This window comes from Pteropus vampyrus, unplaced genomic scaffold (genome assembly GCF_000151845.1).
Source record: "Pteropus vampyrus isolate Shadow unplaced genomic scaffold, Pvam_2.0 Scaffold818, whole genome shotgun sequence".
NCBI lineage: Eukaryota > Metazoa > Chordata > Mammalia > Chiroptera > Pteropodidae > Pteropus > Pteropus vampyrus.
In genome coordinates, this window is record NW_011889599.1 from 653,499 (window position 1) to 678,531 (window position 25,033).

General features: G+C 45.0%; 1 protein-coding gene across 3 annotated transcripts; it reads right to left on the reverse strand.

The window, feature by feature from the left end:
* Positions 1–587: 587 nt before the first annotated feature.
* COPG1 (coatomer protein complex subunit gamma 1) lies at positions 588–24,291 on the reverse strand. Of its 3 annotated transcripts, XM_011385883.2 has the most exons (24): positions 24,111–24,291; positions 23,218–23,270; positions 22,472–22,552; positions 22,157–22,228; positions 21,883–21,962; positions 20,675–20,750; positions 20,316–20,408; positions 19,786–19,872; positions 18,321–18,478; positions 18,093–18,226; positions 16,046–16,113; positions 15,605–15,793; positions 14,563–14,658; positions 11,929–12,172; positions 11,171–11,246; positions 10,115–10,218; positions 9,517–9,642; positions 9,182–9,250; positions 6,113–6,255; positions 5,597–5,768; positions 4,781–4,878; positions 3,113–3,251; positions 2,806–2,904; positions 588–1,058 (listed from the first exon to the last, which is right to left on the reverse strand). In XM_011385883.2, exons 1-24 carry the CDS (start codon positions 24,145–24,147, stop codon positions 928–930), a joined length of 2,625 nt encoding a protein of 874 aa, XP_011384185.1. In that variant the 5' UTR covers positions 24,148–24,291; the 3' UTR covers positions 588–927. The 3 variants fall into 3 exon arrangements, with proteins under 3 accessions (XP_011384185.1, XP_023382098.1, XP_023382099.1); XM_023526330.1 differs by lacking the exon at positions 2,806–2,904; XM_023526331.1 differs by lacking the exon at positions 23,218–23,270 and having other exon boundaries at positions 24,111–24,260.
* Positions 24,292–25,033: the final 742 nt, after the last annotated feature.

Genomic DNA, 25,033 nt, shown 5'->3' on the forward strand with positions numbered 1-25,033 from the left:
CCCCACTACCCCAATCTGAATCTCTAAGGGTGAGGTCTAGAATTTTTTAAAATGGGCTTTGCAGATACATGTATTACAGCCACAAAGCTGGTAAACCACCTGGCTTGAGTTTAAAAATACAACTGAGGTTGCTGCTGAGCCTGCTCCCCTGGGACATGAACCAGGGATTTCTGCATCTGGAAACAGAATGCTCTTTAAGGGCTGTTCTTCCCCGCTGTGCATTCCCTGAATTGGACTCAAGTGGAAGCAGGCAAACCACAGAGCATACTCCATCTCAGATCTGATGCTAGGGAACACCTGGGTCATTGACCCCAAACCCTCTGGAACCTCCATCTATCTCCTAGAAAAGGAGGGTGGTTGTGAAAATGCAAGAATAAGTGCATGAACTCTGTCAGAGGCTGCATTCCCTCAGCAAACCTGCACTGCTCCTGTTCCTGGGTCTGGGGCTGACAGATGAGGACTTGCCTCATGGTAAGTCCCGCAGCCAAAGGGCTATGGACGCAAAGGGGATAGAGTAGGTGTTTTCTTAGTGGTGGTGAGAAGGTGGAGCCCCTATGCATGAGTCTGCAGAAGTACCAGTCATTCAATAAATACATGCTGATTTTTTTAATAGGGATAAGCTGGTTTCTTTGGGGATAAATTCAAGAAATGCGAGCATTTTATTTATTTGCAATGTCCCTCCCTGGCAGGCAGGGGAGCAAGTTCTAGGATAAACTAAAATCATCCCCTATTAATAAAAAGAAAAAAAAAAAAGTTACTCCCTAACAGTCCTGGGGCCAAAGTTAAATTAAAAAAAAAGAAAAATCCCCAATGATTCCTAATTGTTTTTGTATATAGAGGCTTGGGAAGGAGTTTCCACTGGATACGTGACGAAGGTGAAACTTCTGCATAGTGCTGGGGGCAGTAGGGTTTATGCAGCCTGGCCTCTTAGCCCACAGATGCCAAAATGATGTCTACTGGCAGCTCCTCTGAACTTCTGGCTGTCACCTGCATTGTAACTGTGTCCAAAAGCAGCAGCCGGGAGCGCACCAGGATGTCATGACCACCCCGGAACACACCTAGAAGGGAAGAGAAAAGTATAGGTGTGTAAGGCAGAAGCTATGCTGAGGGTATCATTCACAGCAACTGATCAAGGCAGGTCTGGGGTAGTGAAATGGGAGTGAGTCTGGGACCAGGAGACCTGGGCTGAAATCCCTGAGTGAGGCCTTGCACAAGTCACTCTACCTCTCTGAGCTGTAGAATCTTCAGCTATAAAGTGGAGGAGATAATAATACTGACCACATTTTAAGTTTCTGCCAAGATAAAATGAATTAATGGACATATTAGTCTGTACCAGGTGTCACAGAGGCTCTCATACATGTTGGTTGAATCTAAGAGCACAGATAAAGGGACAGCCCCATCATGACAAAACTAAAGAGCAGGTGTCTGCAAGACCCAGGGGACTGGGTTGCTTCAGTGTGGCCAAAACATGGGCTTTGGGGCTGTCAGCTGTGAGCAGAGCACTGAAGCAGAGCAACCTCCCCACCCTGTTAATACTCAGGAAAAAAACACCTCCCATTTCCTTTTATTTATTGTTTTAGGTGTGATAATTGTATTGCCCCTTTCCCTTTTAACAAAGGGTCATTATCTCTTAGAGAAAAGCACTGATACAGAAAGATTTACATACAAAATGCTATATTTATAGTTTGCTTTAAAATAATCTGGGGGCAGGAGCTATAAATGCTGTAGTTGTTGAAGCTGGAAGATTAGCACTTGGGGGTTCATTATACTATTCAATTTTTGTGTATGTTTAAAGATTTCCATGATGAATGCTTAAAATCCCATTCCTATTAGAAAATTAGACAATGAATATGAAAACAATTCACACAATAGAAAAGACAAATGGCACTTCACATTTCAGAAGATTCTTAACATCATTCAATATACAAGAAATGCAAAACAAAACTACACTAAGATACCATTTTCCACCCAGACTGGCAAAAATCATAAAGTTTGATAACACAACACGTTGTCCAGAGAGTGGGAAGATAGGTATACAATTCCTATGGAAGGCAACTGGAAGGCAAATATTTATCAAAATGAGAAATGCACTTTGACCTCAGCACACACAAGCAAAATAATGTGTGTGTGTGTACATGAATACATGTATGTGTGATTATTTACTATAGCACTGTTTGTAATAGCAAAAGACTGGAACAATCTAAATGTTCATCAATACAGGGTGGTTCTATAAAATATGGTACATCCACACAATGGAATATGAGGCAGCTATAAAAAAGAATAGGGATTCAGTTTGGGATGATAAAAAGTTCTGGAGATGGATAGTGGCGATAATTACACAATAATGTGAGTGTACTTAATATCACTGAACTGTACACCTAAAAATGGTTAAAATGGTAAATTCTGTGATGTGTTTTACCACAATTTAAAAAAAAATGAGGAGACTCTATGTATTGATAGGAAAGATCTCTAAGATGCACTACTGTCAGTGAAAAGCAAAAGCATTTGTACGTAAACATTTGAATTAAAAAAGGGAAATATTAGCTTTTATATTCATAACATCACTGGAAGGACATACTGGCATTGTTTGTAATAGTAGCAATGGTTGCCTGTTGGAAAGGAACTGGATGACTGGCAGCAAGGGTTGGGAAATAGATATTTCACTGCAAGTCTTTTTTTTTCTTTGTGAATCTTCAACACTATGAATTTAGAATCCTTCATTCCTAGTGGGAGCCCTCAGCCCAGGCTGCAGCGGTATCCAGGCTGCAGCTACCCAGGCCCTTCCTACCCAGAAATGCTGCTTACCAGCCAGGAGCAACATGTGGGTGTTCTTATTATCTGGTACTTTGTCTGACCTCTCACAAGGGTGCATTCCCAGGAATTTCACAATATTTCCCACAGCCTCTGTAGGGAGAAATTCCAATATCATTAAGTCATATATGTTGTCTCCCCTTTGTGCCACCAAAACTCCCCCATTCCCTAACCCTGCTCTGAGGGGCTTTTAATGAAGTAGCATCTGAAGTATGTGCTGGAGACATGGCCCTGGGTCCCTGCGGGGGAAGGGGTGGGGAGGAAAGATGAGGAGTACTTTAACAGCAGCCAAGGATTTTACCTTCAAGTGTCTTGATGGTAGACAAGGTGAATGTCTCCTCCTTCTCAAACTCTTCCCCTACCTCATCCCAGGCTGCTTCAAAGTTCAGCTTCATGACCTTTTGGATGTGATCAGCTATAGTGACTTCCAGATCTTCCAGCTGGAGAGATGGATGTAGAAGTTAGGCACATATCTCCAGGAGACAGAGTCCTAGCTCTGCACACCTCTGGGCCTCTGCTCTGAACTCACTGCTCACTCCTGTTGCAACACATTAAGCAGGTACTTCTAGGTACTGAGCACTGTGCTAGGCTCTGGGAACACGTAGCAACTTGACCAGATACCTGGTCAAGTTGCTCACAGACAAGCAGTCACTTCAATGGAAAACACCCTGACTCAAGTACTTACCTTGGAGTTTCAGCTGCAAGATCACATCCTTCCTAAAAGCCTCACTAGAGTCAGTGCCTCAAGGATCCAGGGACTGTACAGGAATACTCACAGAAGTCTGACTCAGCATGTCTTCCTGCTTACCTCAGTTGTGTCCTCTAGGCCTGACATATATTTGATCCACACCTCAAACTTAGCTGTGTCCTCACTAAATATGACACACAATTTCCCCCCTCCCCAACCTTGGACCTGAGTGTATATAAGGATTCCCCATTCATTTACCCAGCAGATCTTCATTGAGCCCCTACTCTTGCACATGTTTAAGGTGTGCATAAGTAGGACTCAGCTCCTATAATAAAAACAATGCCTCAGACCCAGCTCTCCCAAGGAGCTCACTTGGTCCCAGGGCAGTTTTTGCCCATAGAGTCACTATTGGCTCAGAGAAGGCCCCTTCTCAACAATGGTTCTAGGATGACACAATGGTTCTAGGATGATATCAGTTGTATTCCACAGTGACTGGCCCTCTAGTCATAGCAGCTCTAATAATCTCTGTCTCCAAACTGAGCATCATGGTCTATACTCAGGTGGCACTGAACCACTGCCCCATGATCAAATCCCAGAATGACTCCATCCAAGCTCAGAAAGGTAGAATTGGAAGGGCTATTTTAGTGCATGAAAGGACTGTCTAGCAGATGCAAACTCATCTAATTTCTCTAAAAAGCAATCTGACAATATGAATTGAAGTCTTAAAATCATGCTTACCCTTTGACCCAATTATTCTACTTCTAGAAATCTATCCTAAGGAAATAATCTGAAATGCACATAAAAATTTGTACTGAAAGGGATGTTTAATGCAGCATTTATAAATAGTGAAAATGGGGAATCCCAAATGCCCAACATTAAAGGAATCGAGTTACGATACAGCTATATAACAGAGTATTTTAAAGTCATTAAAAATTGTTTATGAAGTACTTGTAATGACACAGGAAAATATGCTATGGTTTTAAGTGAAAACAGTAAGATCTATAATGTACAGAATGACTTCAATTATATAACTCTCCCTCCACCCCAAAATAACACCAAAGGACTGTGGGTAATGTTTTTCTGTTTATATTTTGTTTTTTGTATTTCTCAAGTTTTCTTTTCATACACAAGCACGCCACTTTTTGCAAGTTAAAAAAGTTTCAAAGAGAGCTGTAAAGCTAAAAACACGAAGAAAATGCTTCAAGTCTGGTTGTCAGCTCCTGGAGAGAGTTGCTCTTAGCTGCAGGCACAAAACTGAGCCTCCTGACACTAACTTCTTACCACATATTCATCCTCATAGCCTTCATCATCAGTTTCCCCCGTGGTGGGGTCACAGTCCTTGACAGTGAACTTCATTATGCAGCTGAATGTGCAGGACACTGTGGAGTAGAAAGGCTCTCTGGTTAGGATGTCCCCAGCCACTACAGGGATGAGATCTTCCACAGGGCAGGTGGCCACTACTGGCTCTCTAGGCTTCTGTCATGTTATCAGTACCAGCAACACATCATCTAACCCCACAAATCTGGACAGAAGGCCCCACCTTGTAGAAGGACAGGAGAGTCAGGTCATGGTTTCAAAGAGTCCCCTTGTTGGGGAAGGAAGAAGAGGAAAGCAGAAATGACACAGGATGGCTACATCCACATATCACAGGCCCACTGTCTGAGGCCTGGAAAAAGAAGCTGGTGGTTTCCTTGGGAGGAATGGATTTGGGATGTTTCAGGATTTGTCCCTGTCTTTGTGCCTATCTTTGTACTCTTTCATGGTATAATGAAAGGGTACTGGTTTGAGAACAAGATAGACCTGGGTTCTGCCTCTTATCAGCCATTTGAACTTAGACAAGTCATTTAACTCGAGTCTCGGTTTCCTCATCTATGACCAGGGAGGGCAGTACTTATCCCCTTGGTCTTCCATGAGGAGGAAATGAAATCATGTATGAAAAGTACCCAGCACTTAGCCATTCTTCTTCTTCTCAGGACTGAAATCAAGGAGTTGAAGCTCTAATAGAAGAGCTTGGTATACAAGCTGCTTATCCCCCTACCCCCATCCTGATCCTGAGGGCTTCCATAAGGCCAGGCTGGTATCCGGAAAGGTGCTCACCAGCTGTGGGGTCTTCCTTAGGCAGTGCCACCAGCGTGTAGCAGGTCCCAGGCTGGTTGTAGGGTAGGCTCTGGGCAGGCACATAACAGAGCACCTCATAGGCCTCAGTGGGGTCCATCTGCACCGTGACATGTTCCAAGGTCTGGTCGTTGAGAGTGTTTGTGCAGTCAAACTGGACCAGGGAGGAAAGGGGTTAGTTAAATAGACACTGCACTAGGTCCAAGCCCTGTTGCAGTGGAAGAGCCAGGAGGTTCTACCTCTCACTTGGCTATGGGCCAAGCTGCCTCCCATCCCAGTCACCCTACCCAGGCTCCATGCTGACACTGAGGAGCCAGAAAGGTCCTGGGTCAAGGATACAAGAGACATACCAACTGATGACAGACCCCGTCAATGAGTTGGACTCCCAATCAACTCGGTGTATGGGGAAGGTATCCTAGACCCTATAGGACCCATGAGACCTGGGACAACTCCCTGGTCCGAGGAGGCCTTAACAGGGCCTCAGCTCTCCCTGCTCACCTGAAACACCATGTGGTCAGTGAAGGTGTGTTTGGTACAGTGGATGACATACTCTGTCTCTGACTCAGTGAGGGCCACGGGCTCAGGCGAGGACTTGAAGAGGGGCCCCAGCCCATGGAACTCTGGCACCGCTGCCAGCTGCTCTGAAAACCACAGGCCACACATTTACTCAACTTCTCAATTCCCAGACCAATTTGTGATGGTTTCTAATAAATGCTCTGCCTAATTTTTAAGGTCTTTCACCTTCTAGGGGTAGATAAGTATACACAACTGATTACTATTTCCTAAATATATTGCTGCATTTTCTCACCTTCCTAACTTTGCTCAAGTTGTACCACCCACCAGGAATACTCTCCTCCCTTCTGGCCCAGAAAAGACCTCAGAAGCAACGAACTGACTGGGAGACCCCAATGTCCTAGGCATAATCCATTTGGAGACTCCCTCAACCTTAGAAACTCAGCAAGGATTCTTAAAAGAAGATGGGGAGTAGGAAAAGGTTAAGAGAATGAGATAAATGCTGTTATAGCTGCAGAAACAGATAAAAGAAAAACTGCTCCTATACATTTGTCAGTTAAGACAAATGGCCAATAATCAGGTATTTCATTGTACAGCTGAAACTAATATATTGTATGTCAACTGTAATTTAAAAATGAAACAAAAAGAGATGTTTCAGATTCAGAGTATTGCAGAAGGGCATCTGGTAAGGCCTAGCCCTACACTCCACAGTCAGGTTCCAGCAGTGGGCTGGGTCCTCTGGCTCAAAGCCCATGGACCCCCACCCTGGCCTGTCCAGGTGAATGAGGCATCTGGCAGCTGTCTGCACATGACATCCGCCTATGAAGGCTAAAGCTGCTGCTCTCTTCTCTAGTCTATGGCAGGGGCAGGATTCCCCAAACTATGATAATGAATCTCTTGTGTCAGAATTACCTGGGAGTGGGGCCTTGTTAAAAACTCTAATTCCTGGACCCATTCCAAATCTGCTCTATCAGAATCTCTGGGTTTGGGACCCAGGAATCTGGATTTCTAAGAAATTTCCTCAGATGACTCTGATATCTACTGATATTGAAGACCACTGTTTTAAGATTTTCAACTTGTCTTCCCAATTAAATTGAACCCTGTAAGGACAGGACTTATATCCTGAGGCCAGGGATCCGATATTTTGCCCTGTACTTAGAAGGTATTCAATTCATGTTTCTGGGACAGAGACAGAAAGTAGCATTATTGTTATTATTTTGCTCCTCCCAACTCCCCACAAAAAGAGCCTACGTGATTGCTTCAGCCCTCTGCAGCCTGAAGGACCATATCTAACAATGTGCAGGCAAGAGGACCCAGCCCACTGCTAGAACCTGGCTGTGTGGTGTAGGGCTAGGCCTTACCAGATGCCCAGAAAGAGCCAACTTAGCTATTAGGAGGAATTTTTAGGCCACCATGATCATGAGAAACCAGAGTGCTTTTCTATGAGAATTCATTTCATTGGGCTTCAAGTTTACAGACCTGACACTTACTACCTAGGGGATTCTGCTAGTAGTTCTCAGTTAATGCCTCTGAGTTTCAGAGTCTTCATCAATAAAATCAATACAATAATCTTGCTCACAGGGTTGTTGTGAAGATAAATGAGGCAATAAATGTCTAGATCTAGCGAAGTCCTGGAACTTAACATGTGGTCAATAAATGTTAAGCTTTAGAAGATTGTTTAAAAATGGAATTGATACCTTCAAAGGGGCTTAGAAGGAGTCTTCCTTGGAAGGTATGGCAGAATGACTACCCCTACCCTCAAGATGTTAAGGCACTAATTCCCAGAACCTGTGAATATGTTATGTCGCATGGTAAAAGGGACTTTGTAGATATAATTAAGTTGGATCTTGGTGTGAGGAAATTATCTTGGATTACCTGGGTGAGCCCAATGGGGGTCTTTATGAGAGGGAGGGTGAGGGGTCAGAGTCAGAGAGATTTGAAGCTATGATGCTGACTTTGAAGATGGAGGAAGGGGTCACTATGCAAAGAATGTAGGTGGCCTTCAGAAACTAGAAAAGGCAAGGAAATGATTTTCCCCTAGAACAGTGACTCAGCACTCTCAACACAGTGACACCCATTTTGGACTTCTGATCTTAGAATTATAAGACAATAAACTTGTGTTATGTCAAGCCACTGATTTTGTGGTGATTTGTAATAGCAGCAAGACAGAACTAATACAAAAGGAAGTTTCAGGTTAAGTTTAAATTTAAGGTTAAGTTTTGGTGATCCCAGTTGGCTCAGGATCCTAGTTTTCTTGAATCTGAAAGATAATATATTGGCAGGAGACAAGATTCTGGAATGGAATAGGAGGGATTTAATTCAATTCGACAATAACTGGGCCTGTTTAGAGGAAGGAAGGCACTGTGCTAAGTGCTGTGACAGAGAAAATAAAAGACAAAAATATGTAAAGAATCACACAGAATTATTTAAGAGAAGACAGAAGAGCTAGAGTAGAAGTGATCTGATGAAAGAGCTTAGATCAGGGAGGGCTTCACAAAGGAAGAGAGGTATGTGCTAGTCCTTGAAGGGAGGAATTCAATGGATAAAATGGTCTGGCAATTAGATACACAGCCTTGCCCCTTAAAAATGCAAGACCAGAGGAATGGATGGATACTTAAACAAAGCATTACAATGTGGACTGAACATATCTGGGACTCAAGAAAAAGTACCAATGTCTTTGGACCCCAACTGTGCTGAATTGGAAATCCTGAACTGACCTGGGCTCCATGGTTTTGAGCCTTCAGAACCAAAGCTGAGAGGCAGCTATGAGCCAGTTTATTCTGGATCAATTCCAGCCCCTCCACTTTCTTGCTCTGCAACCTTAGACAAATCATTTACTCTCTCTGAACTTCCTATTCCTCAGATTCCAAATGGAACTAATATCCTCCACATGAGGGTCAAATGTACTGTCTTTGGTTCTCTCAGGGCCCAGCACTCAGGACAGACCCAATAAACAACAGTTCTTACTCTGAATTCCCTTGAGGTGAGCAACTACTCCAAAGCTGAGGAGACTGAGCCCTGTTCCTGAAAGCCCCACTGAGCACTGCTACTTACCCTGGAAGATCTCCTGCCGGGTAGTTGCCACTTTCTCAGGCTGCTTGGTTGCTGGGATGGGAGTACTTTCTGCAGGAGCAAATATACATGGTGACCAATAACTCCAGTAATGGGGCAGCATGATGCTGTCACTTAGGGATTATAATTTCCTGAGAGTGTGAAGTACAGAACATGTGAGAAAGAAAGCAAGTGTTGGTGCATGTGTCTCTATTTCCTGAGGCAGAGACAAAAAGGATTGATTATTCTCTCCTCCCAGCACAACCCCATCCATCCCGGTTGTTTAGTAGCTTTGCAGCCAATACAGGGCCTCTGAAAGGAGTACAGGTGTTACTTACCTGTTCTTTGCTCTGCCATGGGTGTGGTGGCCAGGGGCACAGACTTGAGATCAAAAGGTTTCTCTGATGGTTCTAGAGTGTACTGCTGTAGAGCCCTCTCCAAACCAGGGATGGACACAGTCAGACCTAGAGGCCAGTGGGAGAGAGGCTATTTTGCTTGGAACGCATGACAGAATGAGCACCAGGAATCCCCCATGGAAAACTGAGGCCCTGGGATCTAAGTTGTATGACTATGAGAAAGTCACTTAACCTCTGAGCCTCCACTTCCTTATCCATACCCTCCTTCATAGGACTGGTGTGCAGAGTAAAGATCCATACAGGAGTGACTGACAAAGGGCAAAGCACTATGCAAATAGAGGCTTTTATTAATGAATAGTGTTTCAATTCACTGGGCTGTTTCCACCCACGTTGCTGTGAACTGCAAGACCTGAGGTCTCCTAAGGTCACAAGGATGCCATGAAGTTGCCATGAAAGTCTAGCCAAGAGCATCTTGCCTCAAATTACCCCTGCTCAGGGAGGGTGTGTCTGCTCTGGAGTGATGAAAAGGGTCACAGTTCTGATAGGGGTCTGGGTCAAAGACAGACAGGGAAAGACTCACCATTTAGAATATAGCCTGCATTGAGAGCCTTCTGCTTCTGCTCCAGGACATTAAGATAAAAGGTGGCTCGGTCTCTGACTTCATTGTCATCATCCATCACACACCTGCAGTCGGAACACAAGGTACTCTTGACTAGGGCCCCACAGGGGTGACAGGAGGAATCCCGAAGGGCTTCATCAGAGGGTGGTAAGAAAAAGCAGGTCTCCTAGAGCTGAGAGCTCAGTCCCCAGATGTGGTATTAAGCCATCAAATCCACAGAGGGGTCCATAAAACTCTAATTAACTAAGAGGTAACTATATTTATATTCCCTGGATCTTCTCACTAAAGCCCACCCAGTGAGAGAAGCAATCTCCTGTATCCGACAGCACGTCAAAAAAGAATTTAATCTGACCCAGCAATTCCATTCCTAGTTATATCCTCAAGAGAACTGAAAACATATATCCACACAAAAATCTGTATAGGAATGTTCATAGTAGCATTATTTATAAGAGCCAAAAAGTAGAAACAACCCAAATGTCCATGAACTGATGGGTGGATAAAATATGGTATATAGCCATACAATGAAATATTTGGCAATTAAAAGGAATGAAGTACTGGTACATGTTGCAATATGGATGAACCCCGAAAATATTTTGAGGAAGCCAGACACACAAAAGGCCATAAGATTGTATGATGGCATTTATATGAAATATCCAGAACAGGTAAATCTGTAGAGACAGAAAGTAGATTAGTAGTTGTCTAGGACTGGTTTAGGGGAATAGAGAATTATTTATTACTAATGGATACAAGGTTTCTTTTTGGGGTGATAAAAATCTTTTAAACTTAGATTGTGGTAATGGCTATGCAACTCTGTAAATGTAACGGTCACATCTGGGTGAAGAAATTTTTGTTAATCACTTTTTCATGCTCTTCTATGCCTTCTATTTTTTCCCTACAAATCCATAGTTGTGTAACTCCCTCCCTACAGCCACCTCTTTTTAGTTAAAAAGAGACAAAGGAAAGCTGCCTGGGCTTGACAGAATTGTCATTCATCATGGCCCTCAGGCCTACACTTACCTCTTCAACAACACCAAGATACTGGGTAACATCTCCTCATTCTGGGCTCCAAACTTGGCCAGAGCACTCACAGCACCTGTGTTTATCAAGTACATATGATATACGTGACACATCAGAGCCAACACAATGAGTGGCTTGGGTGGATCTTGGTACCACCTGGCTTCAACTTCTTCATCTATTCCGTGGAGAAGGCAGCCCCAAACTAGAGTTCCAAGAGCCATTTTCAGCATTAACTCTGATGAGTCCCCAGGAGCTGGACACAATGTCAGGCTTCTCAGCTTCTGTAGCCAAATGGCCTTAATTCACAGTTAAATGTAAAATATCAATGAGAAAATGAACTATTACTTAATGATTATAGATTACTGAAATAGGAAAATCTGTCCTGTGGGCATGAGAAAAACAATAAATTAAAAATAAAATATAATGGTTGCACACTGAATTGCACACTCATTTAAAAGTGAGTTTTATGGTATGTGAATTATATCTCAATAAAGCTATTATTAAAAAAAAGAAATAAAGTTAAACACTAATATAAAGTGAAACTTAAAAAAAATCAATAAAACAAATTAGAGAGGTTAAAAACCATTCACCTAGATGACCTCTAAGCATCTAAGGTCCTTCTATAATATTATAAAAACTGAGCTTAAGAGGCAAGAACACCAATTGCCCTGTCCCCAATGGAGGCTCAGGTCCCTTTGCTAGGGCAGTCTACTCAAGAACAAGTTAAAAGTTCGAGTTCAGTCCTGGCTCAGACCTACCTGCCCGGACCTCCTCATGCTCCAAAACTACTCGGTTATAGATGAAGCGGATGTACTTGGAGGGGTTGTTAGTCTTGGGCCCCTCCTGACCCAGGAGATGCAGGATGCGGGTGGCCAGCACAGTGAATTCGCAGTCTTCAATGAATTCACACAGGTGTGATAGCCCTGTCTCCTTGCTCTCTGAGTTCTCCTCAATGATGCTGATGATGCAGTCCACGATGGCCCGCTTGTACTCAAAGCCACCCTACAGCAGAGGGGATTCAAGCTGAACAAGGAAGCTGCTCTCTCCAGAAATGAGCTGTGAGGCTCAGAGCCTAACCAGGACCAAGGACAGTGGTCCAAACACCAAACCTGGAGACAAGACTTGGTTCTCTGTGCTCAATCTCCTTTTTTGTGTAAAACAAAAGGCTTGGACTGAATGCTCTCTGGGGCCTTTCCAGTTCTAACAGTATTTGGGTTAAAAGAAACATTTTGAGTCTTATTTTCTTCCCAGCTTTGAGATAAAAGGCAAAATGGTGGTATGCATGCTATGGAAAACAGTACGGTGGTTCCTCAAAAAAATTTTTTAAAAATAGAATTACCATGTGATCCCAATTCCACTTCAGGGTACACACCCCCCAAAATTGAAAGCCAAGTCTTGAAGAGATATTTGTATATCCATGGTCATAGCATCATTATTCACAATAGCCAAGAGGTTGAAGCAACTCAGTTGTCCATTGACAGATGGATAAACAAAATGTGGTCTATTATACACAGTGGTATATTATTCAACCTTAAAAAGCAAATTTCAATACATGCTATGATGTGGGTGAACCTTGAGGACATCACGCTCAGTGAAATAAGACAGTCACGAAAGGACAAATATTGCATGATTCCACTTATATAAGGTCCCTAGAGTCGTATAATTCATAGCCAGGGGCTGAGGGAGGGGTAGTGAGGAGTTAGCGTTTAATGGGTATAGAGTTTCAACTTTGCACCATGAAGAAATTCTGGAGATCTGTCACACAACAATGTGAATATATTTAACAATACTAATCCCTACACTTAAAAATGGTAAATTTTTATGTCATGTGTATTTTACCACAATTAAAAAAGACAAAACGGGGCTGTGGAGACTCAGAAGATCCTGGATTAAAACTATGCTCCACTGCTTACAGACTCTAATGACAGAGGTGGCAAATGAGATGCCTATAGGTGCCAGGCATGTAACCTGGCAACACCAAGCTAATTGGATGGGACCGGTGGGGCGATAGACAGTGCCTGTGCCATCTAAAGAGGGAAATCACCACTTAGCCTAGTGTTGCCAGATCTTACAAGTTTTTCAAGAGAAAACTGGGTATCTGTGGTGATAGATGTTTTCTTGATTTTTAAATAATGGCTACTTTATTTAAATGTGAAATGTGTATTACTTTGTATAAGTAAAATTGATCTGTGGGTCAAATCTGGCCTCTGTTTTCAGATTAGTTTGTTTTATGTCTGTGCGCCACTTTCCTTGTTTGAGCCTCCATAGTCCTTCATAATAAGGACCAGTAGTGTGCTTACCTCACAGGTTATTTTGAAGAACAAAGATGCTATGTGTACGACACTATACATTTCAATAAAGCTGTTATATGAGTAGGTGCACCATAAACTTGCAAACACTATTTTGTTATCAGTTCCACAGTCAGTCAGCCAGCCTGGTGGGCATTTAAGTTCATTTTTAAGTTCAGAATAAGTGCATCAAGGCTTTACTGGCAGTTGCTCTAACTAGAGAATGACAAGCCTCTCTGCAGAAAGCTAGAAACAGACCCATTTCCAGAAGACAAGGTCTCAGTGTCTAAGTCCAGTACTCTAATGAGTGAAGGACTTACACGCAACTGTTCTGTGGAACCATGAGTTTTCCTGGGAGGAAAGGAGATCCAGGAGAAAATCATGGGCTTTGGAGTCACACAGATCTGCATTCAGGTCTTGGTGCAGACACGTACTGGTCAGATGACCACAGGCAGCCCGAGTCTCAAATCTCTGATTTTTAAAGGGAGAAAATAATGTCTATGGACAAAGCCTGTCATGAGGTTCACAAGATTGTATATCCTGTATAGCATCTCCAAAGTGCATGACTCATTAGCTGAAGGCTCCCTAAGCATTAGTGCTCTCCTCCCGATATTCTTGGGAAACCCAAAGACACCCAAGGCAACAGCTCCTCTACCGACATCCAAGAACGGTGGCATAGTGAATCATTAATTCATGTGAGGAACAAAAATAGAGCAAATGTCACATTAGCATCAGTTTCACAAGAAACCACCCAGGGAACTCCTTGAATGGCCCCGAATATTTCTACACTAGCTACCAGGACAGAGCATGGCTTCCCACCTTCTGCACAAGCACTGCCTCAGAGCATCACTGTCTTTAAAGCCAGGGAGCCAGGGTAGTAAGTCATTATAGTTATTACTATAAATACCAGTAATGATGTATGTTCATCTCTTGGTCCATGAGGAGTTTAAAGGGCTGCAGGCACCAGGAAATCTACACTGTTAACAGGCTGATCTGGGTACAACCAAGAATGGGCACTTGACTCCAAGTTGAACATGCAGCCAGCAGCCAAGTCACTCCCTGCACCAGGAGCCCTGGCATGCTCCACATGCCACCTACTCTTACCTCTTCCCGCAGCATGGTAAACAGGAAGTTCATGAGGACAGCGTGTTTGCGAGGATACTTCTGACACAGGGCACTAATGGCCTGGACAACCACCACCTGAGTCAAATAGACATGTGTAAGCAGCAGCCCACTACCACCAGGGTTGAGTTACTTAATTCTCCAAGTGCCAATGGAGTCCTTTCTTAGGCAAGGCCAGGCTCTGGATGTGACAGGGCGGGGAGACGAGGGGCACTCTATCCCCACCCTCAGGGAGCATGCAGTCCCTGAGCCCATCCAGGGCAGGGTGTTGAGCAGAGCCGTCCCAATAATCCTGGTTTCAGACTCTAGGTCCCTTAAACTCTGCTTTGCGACTCAAACCTCAAAGTAAGTCTGTAAGCCTTCCTTCTCTATCTCACTTGTCCTGCTTCTCTGTGTCTCCTACCACCCTGCCAACTCCTCTGTGATCCCCTCCATTATCTTTCCTGGCTCCTCTTTGGGTATTCTGTCCCTGGCCCTCTTCTCTTCTCACAGTCTCTTCGGCAATCTTATCTCCTCCCATGGTTTTAACCGCCTCTTCTATACCACTGACGGCAGATCTCTGTTTCTTGTCTGAGCTCAATGTTTCCAAATGTCTACCAGACAACTCCAACCGGTATCCACAAACTTAACATGTCTTCAGTCATCACAATTACTTCCCCACGTCCCTCATCCAAGACCTGACCCTGTCCTTCCTTAGGCAAACTGATCAACAGTACTACCATCAACCCAAACTGGAAAACAGTATCATCTTTGACAAAATTTATTCCCTCAGCCCTCACACCATGCCCTGCCAATGGGCTGTGCAAAGGAACAATGTAGACAAACACCAAAGGGAGGACTATGTCCATCTCTCAAGTCTGAACTCTGTGAAGGGTGATGTGATAGCCTTCTCTACTGAGTCCTCAAGCCTGAACAGTCCCTCAGGTCGATCCTAGACTAGTACCTAGGGAACATGGAGAGGGGGCACAGAGAATCTTCCTGATTCTCTGGAAGACTGTGGGTGTCCCCAAGGTGCACCAGGTACCTTGAATTCATCTGAGATCTCTGACATAAAGGAGGAGATCTGCTTCATGAGGCGGTCAATGCTGCTCTCACTGCCAGTTTTGAGGAGGGTGGTGATGGCCAGTGTGGCGATGCTACGATTTGAATCTGTGACCAGGTTCTCCAGGTCCAGATTACAAGCTGTCACTGCTGACGGATGCTTCATGGCAACCTGTTTTGAGAAGGAGAAAAAAAGGACAGGTATGAGACAAAAAAAATAGGACTTCTGTCAATCTAGTGGATGGGTCTGTCCCAGTCAGAGGTCCCTTGGGTGAACTCATCTCACCATCTGATAGAAAGTAAAAGTGATCAGGGTTATACCTATCCAGGTCAGGGGCTAGAAAACACCTCCAGCTGGATCATGCCACCTCTACCGATCCTCTCAAATGTTTAGGTCCCCATTCTGTCCACCCTGGACCCTTACCTTATTGAGGGTGCGGACAGCAGCATAGCGGAGAGCGGCCTTGGGCGAACTGCAGAAAAGCTGGAGCACTGTGGGGAGACAGATGCCATGTGCCAGGCTGCCCTCACCGCTCAGCAGCTGGGAAAACCCAGGTAGATCTCCAGGGGAGGGGCAGGAACAGGGGAGGACGTGCAAGGGCTCTAAGCTGTTCAGTTTCAAACCAGGCTGTAGAGCAGATCTGCTCAGCTCACTTCCCTGCTGGCACCCCCACCTTAAACAAGGAAATAAGCTTTTCTCTCCCTGGGTACCTGAGCCATGTGTACAGGCCTTAATATGTGTATGACAGCCCAGTGGGTCTTGTGAATGACGACAGCTACTGTTTACTGAGCACCTGCTGTGTGCCAGGCACTGTGCTATGGAGCTGCTGTGCCTTGTCTGATTCCTCACAACCTTATGAAGCAGCTACTATTATTTATCACAATTATCGTTTAACAGATAACACTGAGGCACAAAGGGGTAAAGAAACTGAAGTAATTTTGTTAGTAGTCAATAGTCGGCAGAACCAGGACTGAAATCCAGGACCACCTGCACCTGAAACATGACCCCTGGACCTTTGTAAAATAGAACTCTACTCCTCTCTCCTGAGGCACATACGGAAACCAACAGAACTTATGCAGTCCTGGCTTAAACAATAGCCTTAGCTCTTATACTGTGTGGGCATACATCAGGCAGCATATCTCTCCCTCCCTGTGCTTTGGTTGTCAGGAAGCTCATGGCTCAGTTCTGCACTGGCTGTGATAGTGAACATGACTACTGTTTTCTGAAGTATCTATGTTCTTTTCTTTGTACTTTGGCTTCTCTTATACCTTTTGGGGACTTTTTGTTTTTCTTAAAATAAGATAACTTTTCTTTTGAAGGCTCTTATTTATGTCTTTCGTTATTCTGGAAATATGGGGAATACAGTAAGAATGAACACCCAAATCAGAATTCATTTTGTTTCTTATATTTTTGTCTTTAAGAAGGGAGACTTCTTTTTCTAAACATGAATCCTATCTCTCCACTTGACCAGGTTATACCATTATTACCGAGATTAGAAAACCTTGAGGTCCATTCAACTGAAAAATCTGCAACTCGAACTCTTCTGCCATAATATCTTGGCTTTCATTGGGTTTGTCCTAGAACACTCTTCTTTCTCACTCTCTCACTCTTTGAATTTGGGTTTAGCACCACTAAGAATCTCTCCTTTTCTAACCCCTCAACATACCCACTTCCAGTACCAAATACTTAGCACATCATCACATGCTTGCTACTCTGAAAACATTAAGATCTCAACACCTAGCACAGGGAACTGTACAAACAAGGCACTGAATACTCAATGACTAGATGTGAAACAACTTGAGGTGGGTAGATTCTCCTTAATAACAGCAAATAACACACTGTTCACCATGGTGCTAGGCACTATTCTAAGCTATTTGTATAGATTATACAGGTTTACTACCTACCGTAACCCTACATAACAGGCATGATTACAATCCATATTCCAGAGAAGATGAAGCATGGAGAAAATGGATGACTTGCCCAAGCTCACTCCGCTGCTACGTGGCAGAGGCAGTCCAACCCAGGCTATCATGCTCCAGTGTCCAGGCTCTAAATGACCCCTCTGAATTGCTTTCTCCTTTACCTGAGACAGCTCAGCCCCCAGGGAGCATGTATTGGTTTCATAAATCCTGAGTTCTTCCACCAGCCTCTCGTAACATGGCTAGCCAGCCTGACAGGCTGTAGAGCAGATCTGAATCGATTTGAATCTCACCTCTGCCACTTACCAGAGCCCCAGCCTCTTTAGTGGTAAGATATAACTAAAAGTACTCCATCCCCAAAATGCAATACACATGAGAGGCCATAGTACAGTGCCTGGCACAGAGCAGTGCTTACTAGGTACTGATTCCTTTTCTTAACATTAGACTGTGGCCTATGCGAGGGCATTTTCTTTCTTCCTATGACCCCTAGCCCAGGACCTAGCTCCCAGCAAGCACAATGTGTGCAGCTGGGTGAAGGAATGTCTGATAACCTGACACAGCTGGGGCCAGCTCTTTGGCACTGCAGCCTGGCAGATTGACGATGGCTGAGGCGGCCTCGTATACCACCATCTCATGCTTGTTGCGCAAGCAGCTCTCGATGAAGTCAAACAGTGGGCTGTCACGGCTACAAAAGAACACAGGTGGCAAGAAGTTGGATATGGCTTGGCATGGTAAGTTGAATGAAGCAACATCTAGCCAGGAGAGACGAGAGACGTTACCTGCCGTCCTCCTCCTCTAGCTGCTTGCTGGCCACCCGGATCATCATGCAGTAGGCAAAGGGAGACTTGAGGCCATACCGGGTGAACTTGCTGATCATCTTATTAACAGCCAAGCGGTCATTCTTACGCACATGGTATAGGAGCCCCAGTGCATGGTACTAGAGGACAGGAGATAGCAGCAGAGAAGGCATGAGAAGCCCAGGTCTACTAGCTGTGTGCGTGGCCCTGAACAGGCCACTGTGTCTGGCTGAGAGGGCTTCAGCCTTCCCATTTCTAAAATGGGCATCATAGTAGCTGCTTCACAGAGTGGCTGTGACAATTCCCCCAGATGGTCTTTATAGATAGCTCCTGACAGAGTACTCAACAAACCACATGAATATATCTAGTTCTTGTTCCATCCCCCGACAGACATCATGAAGGGGGACAACAGACATTGCAGAGATGAAAGAATGGGAAGAGACCCAGTTTATTTCAACAAAAAAGAGAAGGAGGGACATGGGCCCTGAGCATGGACATGTGTTGCAAGGTATCATGCAAGACACCTCAGACATAAGACCTTACAATGGTAAACCCTACGACACTCCTGAAGATACATAATCTTAGCTCACTGACTCTCCCAAGGACTCATGGCTGGTACTGTCAAAGCAAGGTCTGGAGGGCTCAAAATCCAGGATTCCCTTCTGGAGATGTAAGGTACACAGTTATTTCCTGTTCCTTCTGCTCTTTTCTGTTTCCTTACGAGAGTAGTATTTAAGTGCTGAGGCTGTGGGTGCCTTCTATGTGAGAAGCTTCTCTGACCCTGGGGAAGTGTTTTGAGTGGCCACAGTTGGCCCTGGAGATGAGAATCAGTGCAAAAGGTGAGGAGAAAGAGAAGAGATGAACACAAAGGGACCACCTATAGGTACACGCCAGATGGGTCAGATGTTATAGATACTGTCTCATTTTATCCTCACAGCTTTGTGAGGCAGAAACTTTCACTACCATTTTATAGACGAATAAACTGAAACTCAAGAGAATTAAATTCCTGGCCTAGATCACTAAAGAAGAGTTACACAGATAAAAGTCCCACTCAAGATATTTCCATGTATCACTAACAGAGCTGCTTAGCAAAGGCCCTCTGCCTGCCTGGGCCAGGTTTGCTACATTGCATACCCCAAAACACTACATAGCCGTTTATCAAAATACTTGAATATTTTGGCACCAAATGGTAAACAGCCTCTAACTCACCCCACTTCAACACCCCCACCATGGCCCTAAGGGGTAGCCTAGATTCTTTCCCAAATCTTGCCACAATCCAATGACAAAAGGATTAAAGCCTGCTCCGGCTAGGGGCCACCAGGATCTCTGTGGTGAGAGTCCATTCTGACTGGCCAATGCCATTCTATCTGCCTAAGTATTTTAAATACCACTGCTCCACTCTATCTGCCTAAGTATTTTAAATACCACTGCTCCACTCACACCTCACCTGGACCATGATGTTGTCACTGGATGCCGCCTCCTGGGCCTCATTCACCCAGCGCTTGACCACGTCAAAGCTGCACTTCAGCAGGTGCTGTGGGCAACAAGGTACATTAAAGGGCAGGCAGGCAGGAGGCTCTGCCAATACAACTCTTGGGCCCAGCTCACAGTTTAGCCCTGGTTCTTCCCTCAAAGTCCAGGCCCTCTCCATTGTCCTGGTCTTGAGACAACGCACAAGCACAGGATGGCTCCTACCATCATTCTCTCTGCCCTGACAGATTTCCAGCTAGGCCCACACTCCAACAATCTGTCACTGCAAGAGATGGGTCAAGGCCATCCAACTGGTCCCTCCTCAATGAACCCAGAGTTCCCCAGCACTCTTCACTAAGGTGGTTGGGACTCTCAGATATGGGGATGCAAAAACACTTTATTTCCTACTATAAAGTGACTCTGATATTCGGTTTCCTGATCCTCACCCACGCACCCCACCTTACCTCCCACCTCTGGCCCCGCAGGGCCTTGGCCACAGTTACACACCAGGGAAGACACCAGTGCAGAGCTGGAGACACTGGGCACCTTGTCCACAATAGCCTGTTTCATGTAGCGCTCAATAGCCTGCAGCATTGTGCTCTGTGGGGACAAGGAGTGGGGTAGGAGGGGACCCAATCAACCTTCAGCATCCTTCAGGAATGCAAGTAATGGGGTATGGAAAAGTGATGTGAGGAGGAAGGACGCAAATGTGTTTCCTGTGCACCCTACCCCTCACCCCTCCATCAGCTGGCTCAGTGCTTTGTCTAGGAGATAAGGGACAACGATAAGCATGCAAAGGATGGGACTGAACCTTGACTGAAAAGCAGGAAAAGGGGAGGATGGCTGGGTGAGAATAGCAGACTCACATCAGTGATCTGGCAGAGGGTTCGCACGGCTGGGCCCCGGTAGTTATCTTCTTTGCCAGTCATGTCCTTTGTCAGGCTGTAATGGGAGAAGGTGTTGTCCATGCCCAGGAGCCTGGTCTGCCTTCTCCAAGCACAAGCCCGTGCCCACTTCTCTCTAGCTCCCACCACACTTGCCTGGATTACTACACAAGTCTCCTAACTAGTGTTCTCTACTTTTGCCTCTTCCAAGCCAAACTCCACAAAGCAGCAAGAGGGACTTTTATAAAACTCAAAACTGACTAGGTCGTTCCTCTGCTTCCTACTGCCATTACCATGAAGCATAAACTCTTTAACAAAGAAGTCCCCACATACACTATGTGATCTCTCCTCTCCAGGCATTTGCGTATGCTGTTTCCTCAGCCCAGAGCACTCCTTGTCCCCTCAACCCCATCTCTGTCTTGCTATTTCCCACTCCTCCTTCAAGACTCTACTCAGACATTTCTTCTAGGAGGCCTTTCCTTATCCAAATTCAAGTTCGGTGCCCTTCTTTACTGCTTTCACAGCTCATCATATATCCCATAGTAAACTATATTATATACTATCTTAATGGCCTGACCGCCTGGTTATGTCTCTGTGATTTCTGAGGCTGCAGAGGCCAAGTCTGTCTTGTTTGCTGTTCTATTCCCAGAGTTACACACAAGGACTGGTAGACAGTCAATAAATATTTATCTAAATGAACCTAAAAATGAATATATAACACCTCCACAAAAAGAAATCTGTGACAAGAAATAAGAGAACTGAGCCCCAGTTCTTAAAAACAGGGATTGTACTTTAGTAACTTCTGTCCCCTAAATCACTCAATCTAATGTAGAAAGCAGTAGGTAGTAAGGAAGCCTTTATATACCTCTTGCATTCTCTATGTCTATTTTTCTTTTGCTCTCTCTTAATACTGACTAAGCTCTTTGTGAGAGTTCCAGGCTGGCTCAGTTGACTAAATCAAGGAAAGAGTCTGTGCCTAAGCTAAGGCCAGAGAATTAAAAGGGAAATGGCATGCTCTGGATGCTGTCATGGGGTGGGCAGTGGTAACTGAAAGATGAGAGAGGCAGAAGATGAAGGGTACCTGGCAATATGTCAATCAAAAATCTCATTGTCCAGTATATATGAGAAAAAAAAATGGCCTTGTATCAGTGGAACCCACCAAAGGAACTATCCACACACCCAAGACTCACCTACTGGTGACGATGATGACATCTTCTGCAATGCAAGACATCTCCTTGATGGTCAAGTAGCACATCCGACGGAGGGTGGGCTAGGAAAAAAATGGGAAAAGCTCTATGACCCCTAGCCTAGCATGAGGGCCAGGTTAGCAAAAGAAAACTCCAAGAAAACTCCAGAAGATACAAAGGCAGTCCACACTGACTGGTGGGGTCACTTTCCCTTGGCCCTCCCACCACCCTGTCACAGCTGTTTCCTCTCAAGGAAAGCTGGGGTTGGGGCACTTACGTCGTTGGACTGAAAGAGCTTGGTCATGGCAAAAAAGGCCTCAGTTGCTTCAGTGGTCCCCAGGTGCTCCCCCTATTTTCATCAAAAAAGAAATCTCAGCTGGGGACAGAGGGGCCAGAAGGCTCTTCCTGCTGGATCAGCCCAGGCCAGATCCTCAGACCCTACAGAGGCTCCATCAAAGGCAACACATTGGAATTGGACCTGAGGGGACCCAGAGCTGGGCCACTGGCTACAACCACACAGTGGTAGCTTAAGTGCACCACCCCCAATATCCCCCAACACCATTTTCTCCACCCTGAAGCCTCACCCTGTTACCTGGTTTATGAGGTAAAGGATCTTGGTGAGGATGTGGGCACACTTCCGAGGGTTGATGGGAGTTTCATTAAATACACGGGCCTAAGAAGAAGGGATGAATTATATTACCTTCCAGGCCAGTTTATTTCCCCTCCATTGACTATCCTCAAACAAGTTCAAAGGCTGAGAAGTCCCAGGGTAAATACACTTGCTCAGACAAGCTTATTTTCATGAGTTTTTTTTCTTTAACACATCTATTAACATCTCCTGATATCTTCCTTAATTTAGTTAGGAATGTACTATTTATTTTTTAATTTTTATTTTTCTTAGGTGAGGCAACCCTTGGTTGACCTCACATATTGCAAGGACCTTGTCAGCTTACAATCCCTTATTTTTTATTTTTTACACCAACAGCACCTGGTCTTCCTAGATAGTCTCCTATCCAAGTACTAACCAGGCCCGACCTTGCTTAGCTTCGGAGATCAGACGAGATGGAGCTTGTTCAGGGGTGGCATGGCTGTAAACTGTACTGACTTATTGACTAACAGACAATTGGTAAATGTTTGTTAACTAGAAAGAGAAATCAGTAACAACAACAAAAATGTAAGCATAATGAATTCTCTGCAGGAACAAAGTTTTCCTGTCTTTCGAGGAACAGGTTTTCTCTACTATTGTTCTTTAAACCAGCACTTTGAATGTGTTAGTATCTCAATCGCATTGATAGTGAGCATTATGATGAAAGATACAGGGGAGCAAATGGCACTTGCCTCCTGGAGTACTGCACTCTTTTCAAGGTGCTGGAAGGGGTTGGAACCTCCGCCTACAGTCAAAAAACAGAGAAAACTGAGTACAAGTTGTGACCCTGAATTTCAAAATTCTCCTACAGAGAAGTGACACATGTCTCTATTGTCTATGTAGTCAAGTTCAAACTCCTCCGAAGGGCAATTAAAAGCTCTACATGAGTATAGATCCTACCACTGTCCTCTAAGGGATGCCCTCTACCCCAAACCACTTATAGTCACCCAGCAGCCCTGGTACAGTCCTTCTCGGCCTTTCATAGTGTTATCTCTTGCATTCATGTACACAAATGGTACTCGATTGAATCCCTATTATATGTGGAGACCACTATCTCCCAGTGACTAGGGCTTATTCACAGCAGATGTCACATTTGTAATTAATTACGTGTTATTATTTGGTTGATGTCTGTCTCCTCCACTATGCCTGTGATCATTCTAATATTCCCAGCTCAGGCACGAATGTAAGAGTTAAGGTTCTTGGCCACAAAACAGTGGCAACACAGATAATGCCCCAGTTTGGTCAGCATCAACGCAGCCCCAGCGAACCCCGAGTTCAGACACTGAAAGTAACAAAGGAGCATTTGCTACTCCCCTGACAGATGGGGAAACTGAGGCCCAGGGAGGCGCGCAGCCCACCCAAGGTCATCCAAGCTTAAGAATGGGAGAGGGGGAGTGGAGCATGCTCAGACTCTTGGAGGCTTGCCACTGACCAGCTGTGGACTTTCGCACAAGCCTCTGTCCCTCACTGGGCCTCTGCCTCGGGTCAGGACAGAACTCTGAAGGAGGGCTCCCAGGGAGAATGCTAAGAGCTTGCGCGATGGTCCAGCCTCCCCCAGGCCTAGGCCCAAGCCTCGGCCCCTCACCCGATTCTTCGTCTTTCTTATCGAATTTCTTCAGCATGGTGGTGCCGGCGGGGACGCAAAGCAGCAGCCCTGTGCTGGACTGACGCAGCTATCAGAAATACTCTGGTGGCGGTTCCGCACGAGCCACTTCCGGCTGGCCACGTCGCCCTGCACTTTGCGCTCTGCGCAGGCGCACTCCACTCTCTGCGCAGGCGCATATTTGGGCCACTCCACCGCGTACGGCATTAACCCTGTCTCAAGGGCCAGGAGTCGACCGAGGCCTTACGCTTAGAACTGACCCGCGCTCCAGCTCTGCACCTTACGCGCTCTCAAGCTGTACAATGGGAGTAATATTCCCTGCCTCTATGTATTGTGGCGTCAGTTTAAACGGCTTTCGGAAGTGAAGCCTCCTAGCATATTGGCCCGCAGAAGACACCCCTCTCCGCCCCCCCCCACCCCCATTAATGTAACCTGTTTTTACTATTGTCACCTAGTTAGGGAGGCCTTGCTAGACACTCCTCATTTTCAGTCCCCTTCCCCAGCCTGATTTTTCTCTCTAGCTCGAATCACCATCTAATACACTTTTTACATTATTGCTTTTATTGTCTTTTATTTGCTGCTGTGGATAATGTTGGCATATAGTAGGTGCTCAGTAAATCCTTATTGAATGAATTAATGTATGAATTTACTGTTATAATTCATATCTGCCCACCCCTATCACGTCTGCTCCTAGTGCAAACTGTTTTGTACTTATAACTTTCAGAGATCTAACTAAAGTAAAAAGATCAGCTTAGAAACTTTAATGTGTTTTTTAAATACTTTGAGTTTTGGTCAAGGGCTTACTAGATGCTCCGACCAGCGCTGGGAGCCGGAAGAATTGGGAAGGACAGAATGAAACATCATCCAGGGTTTAGGTGCCTGGGGACTTGGTCGGGACACCTTAG

Bases quoted from the DNA above. Each gene is read 5' to 3' on its own strand.
- COPG1 (XM_011385883.2), bottom strand. From the start codon at position 24,147: ATGCTGAAGAAATTCGATAAGAAAGACGAAGAATCGG. The intron at 22,229-22,471 runs GTAACAGGGTGA...TGATGAAAATAG, and splicing joins TCCTTTACCTCATAAACCAG to GGGGAGCACCTGGGGACCAC. The intron at 10,219-11,170 runs GTAAGTGTAGGC...TTCCGACTGCAG, and splicing joins ATCTTGGTGTTGTTGAAGAG to GTGTGTGATGGATGATGACA.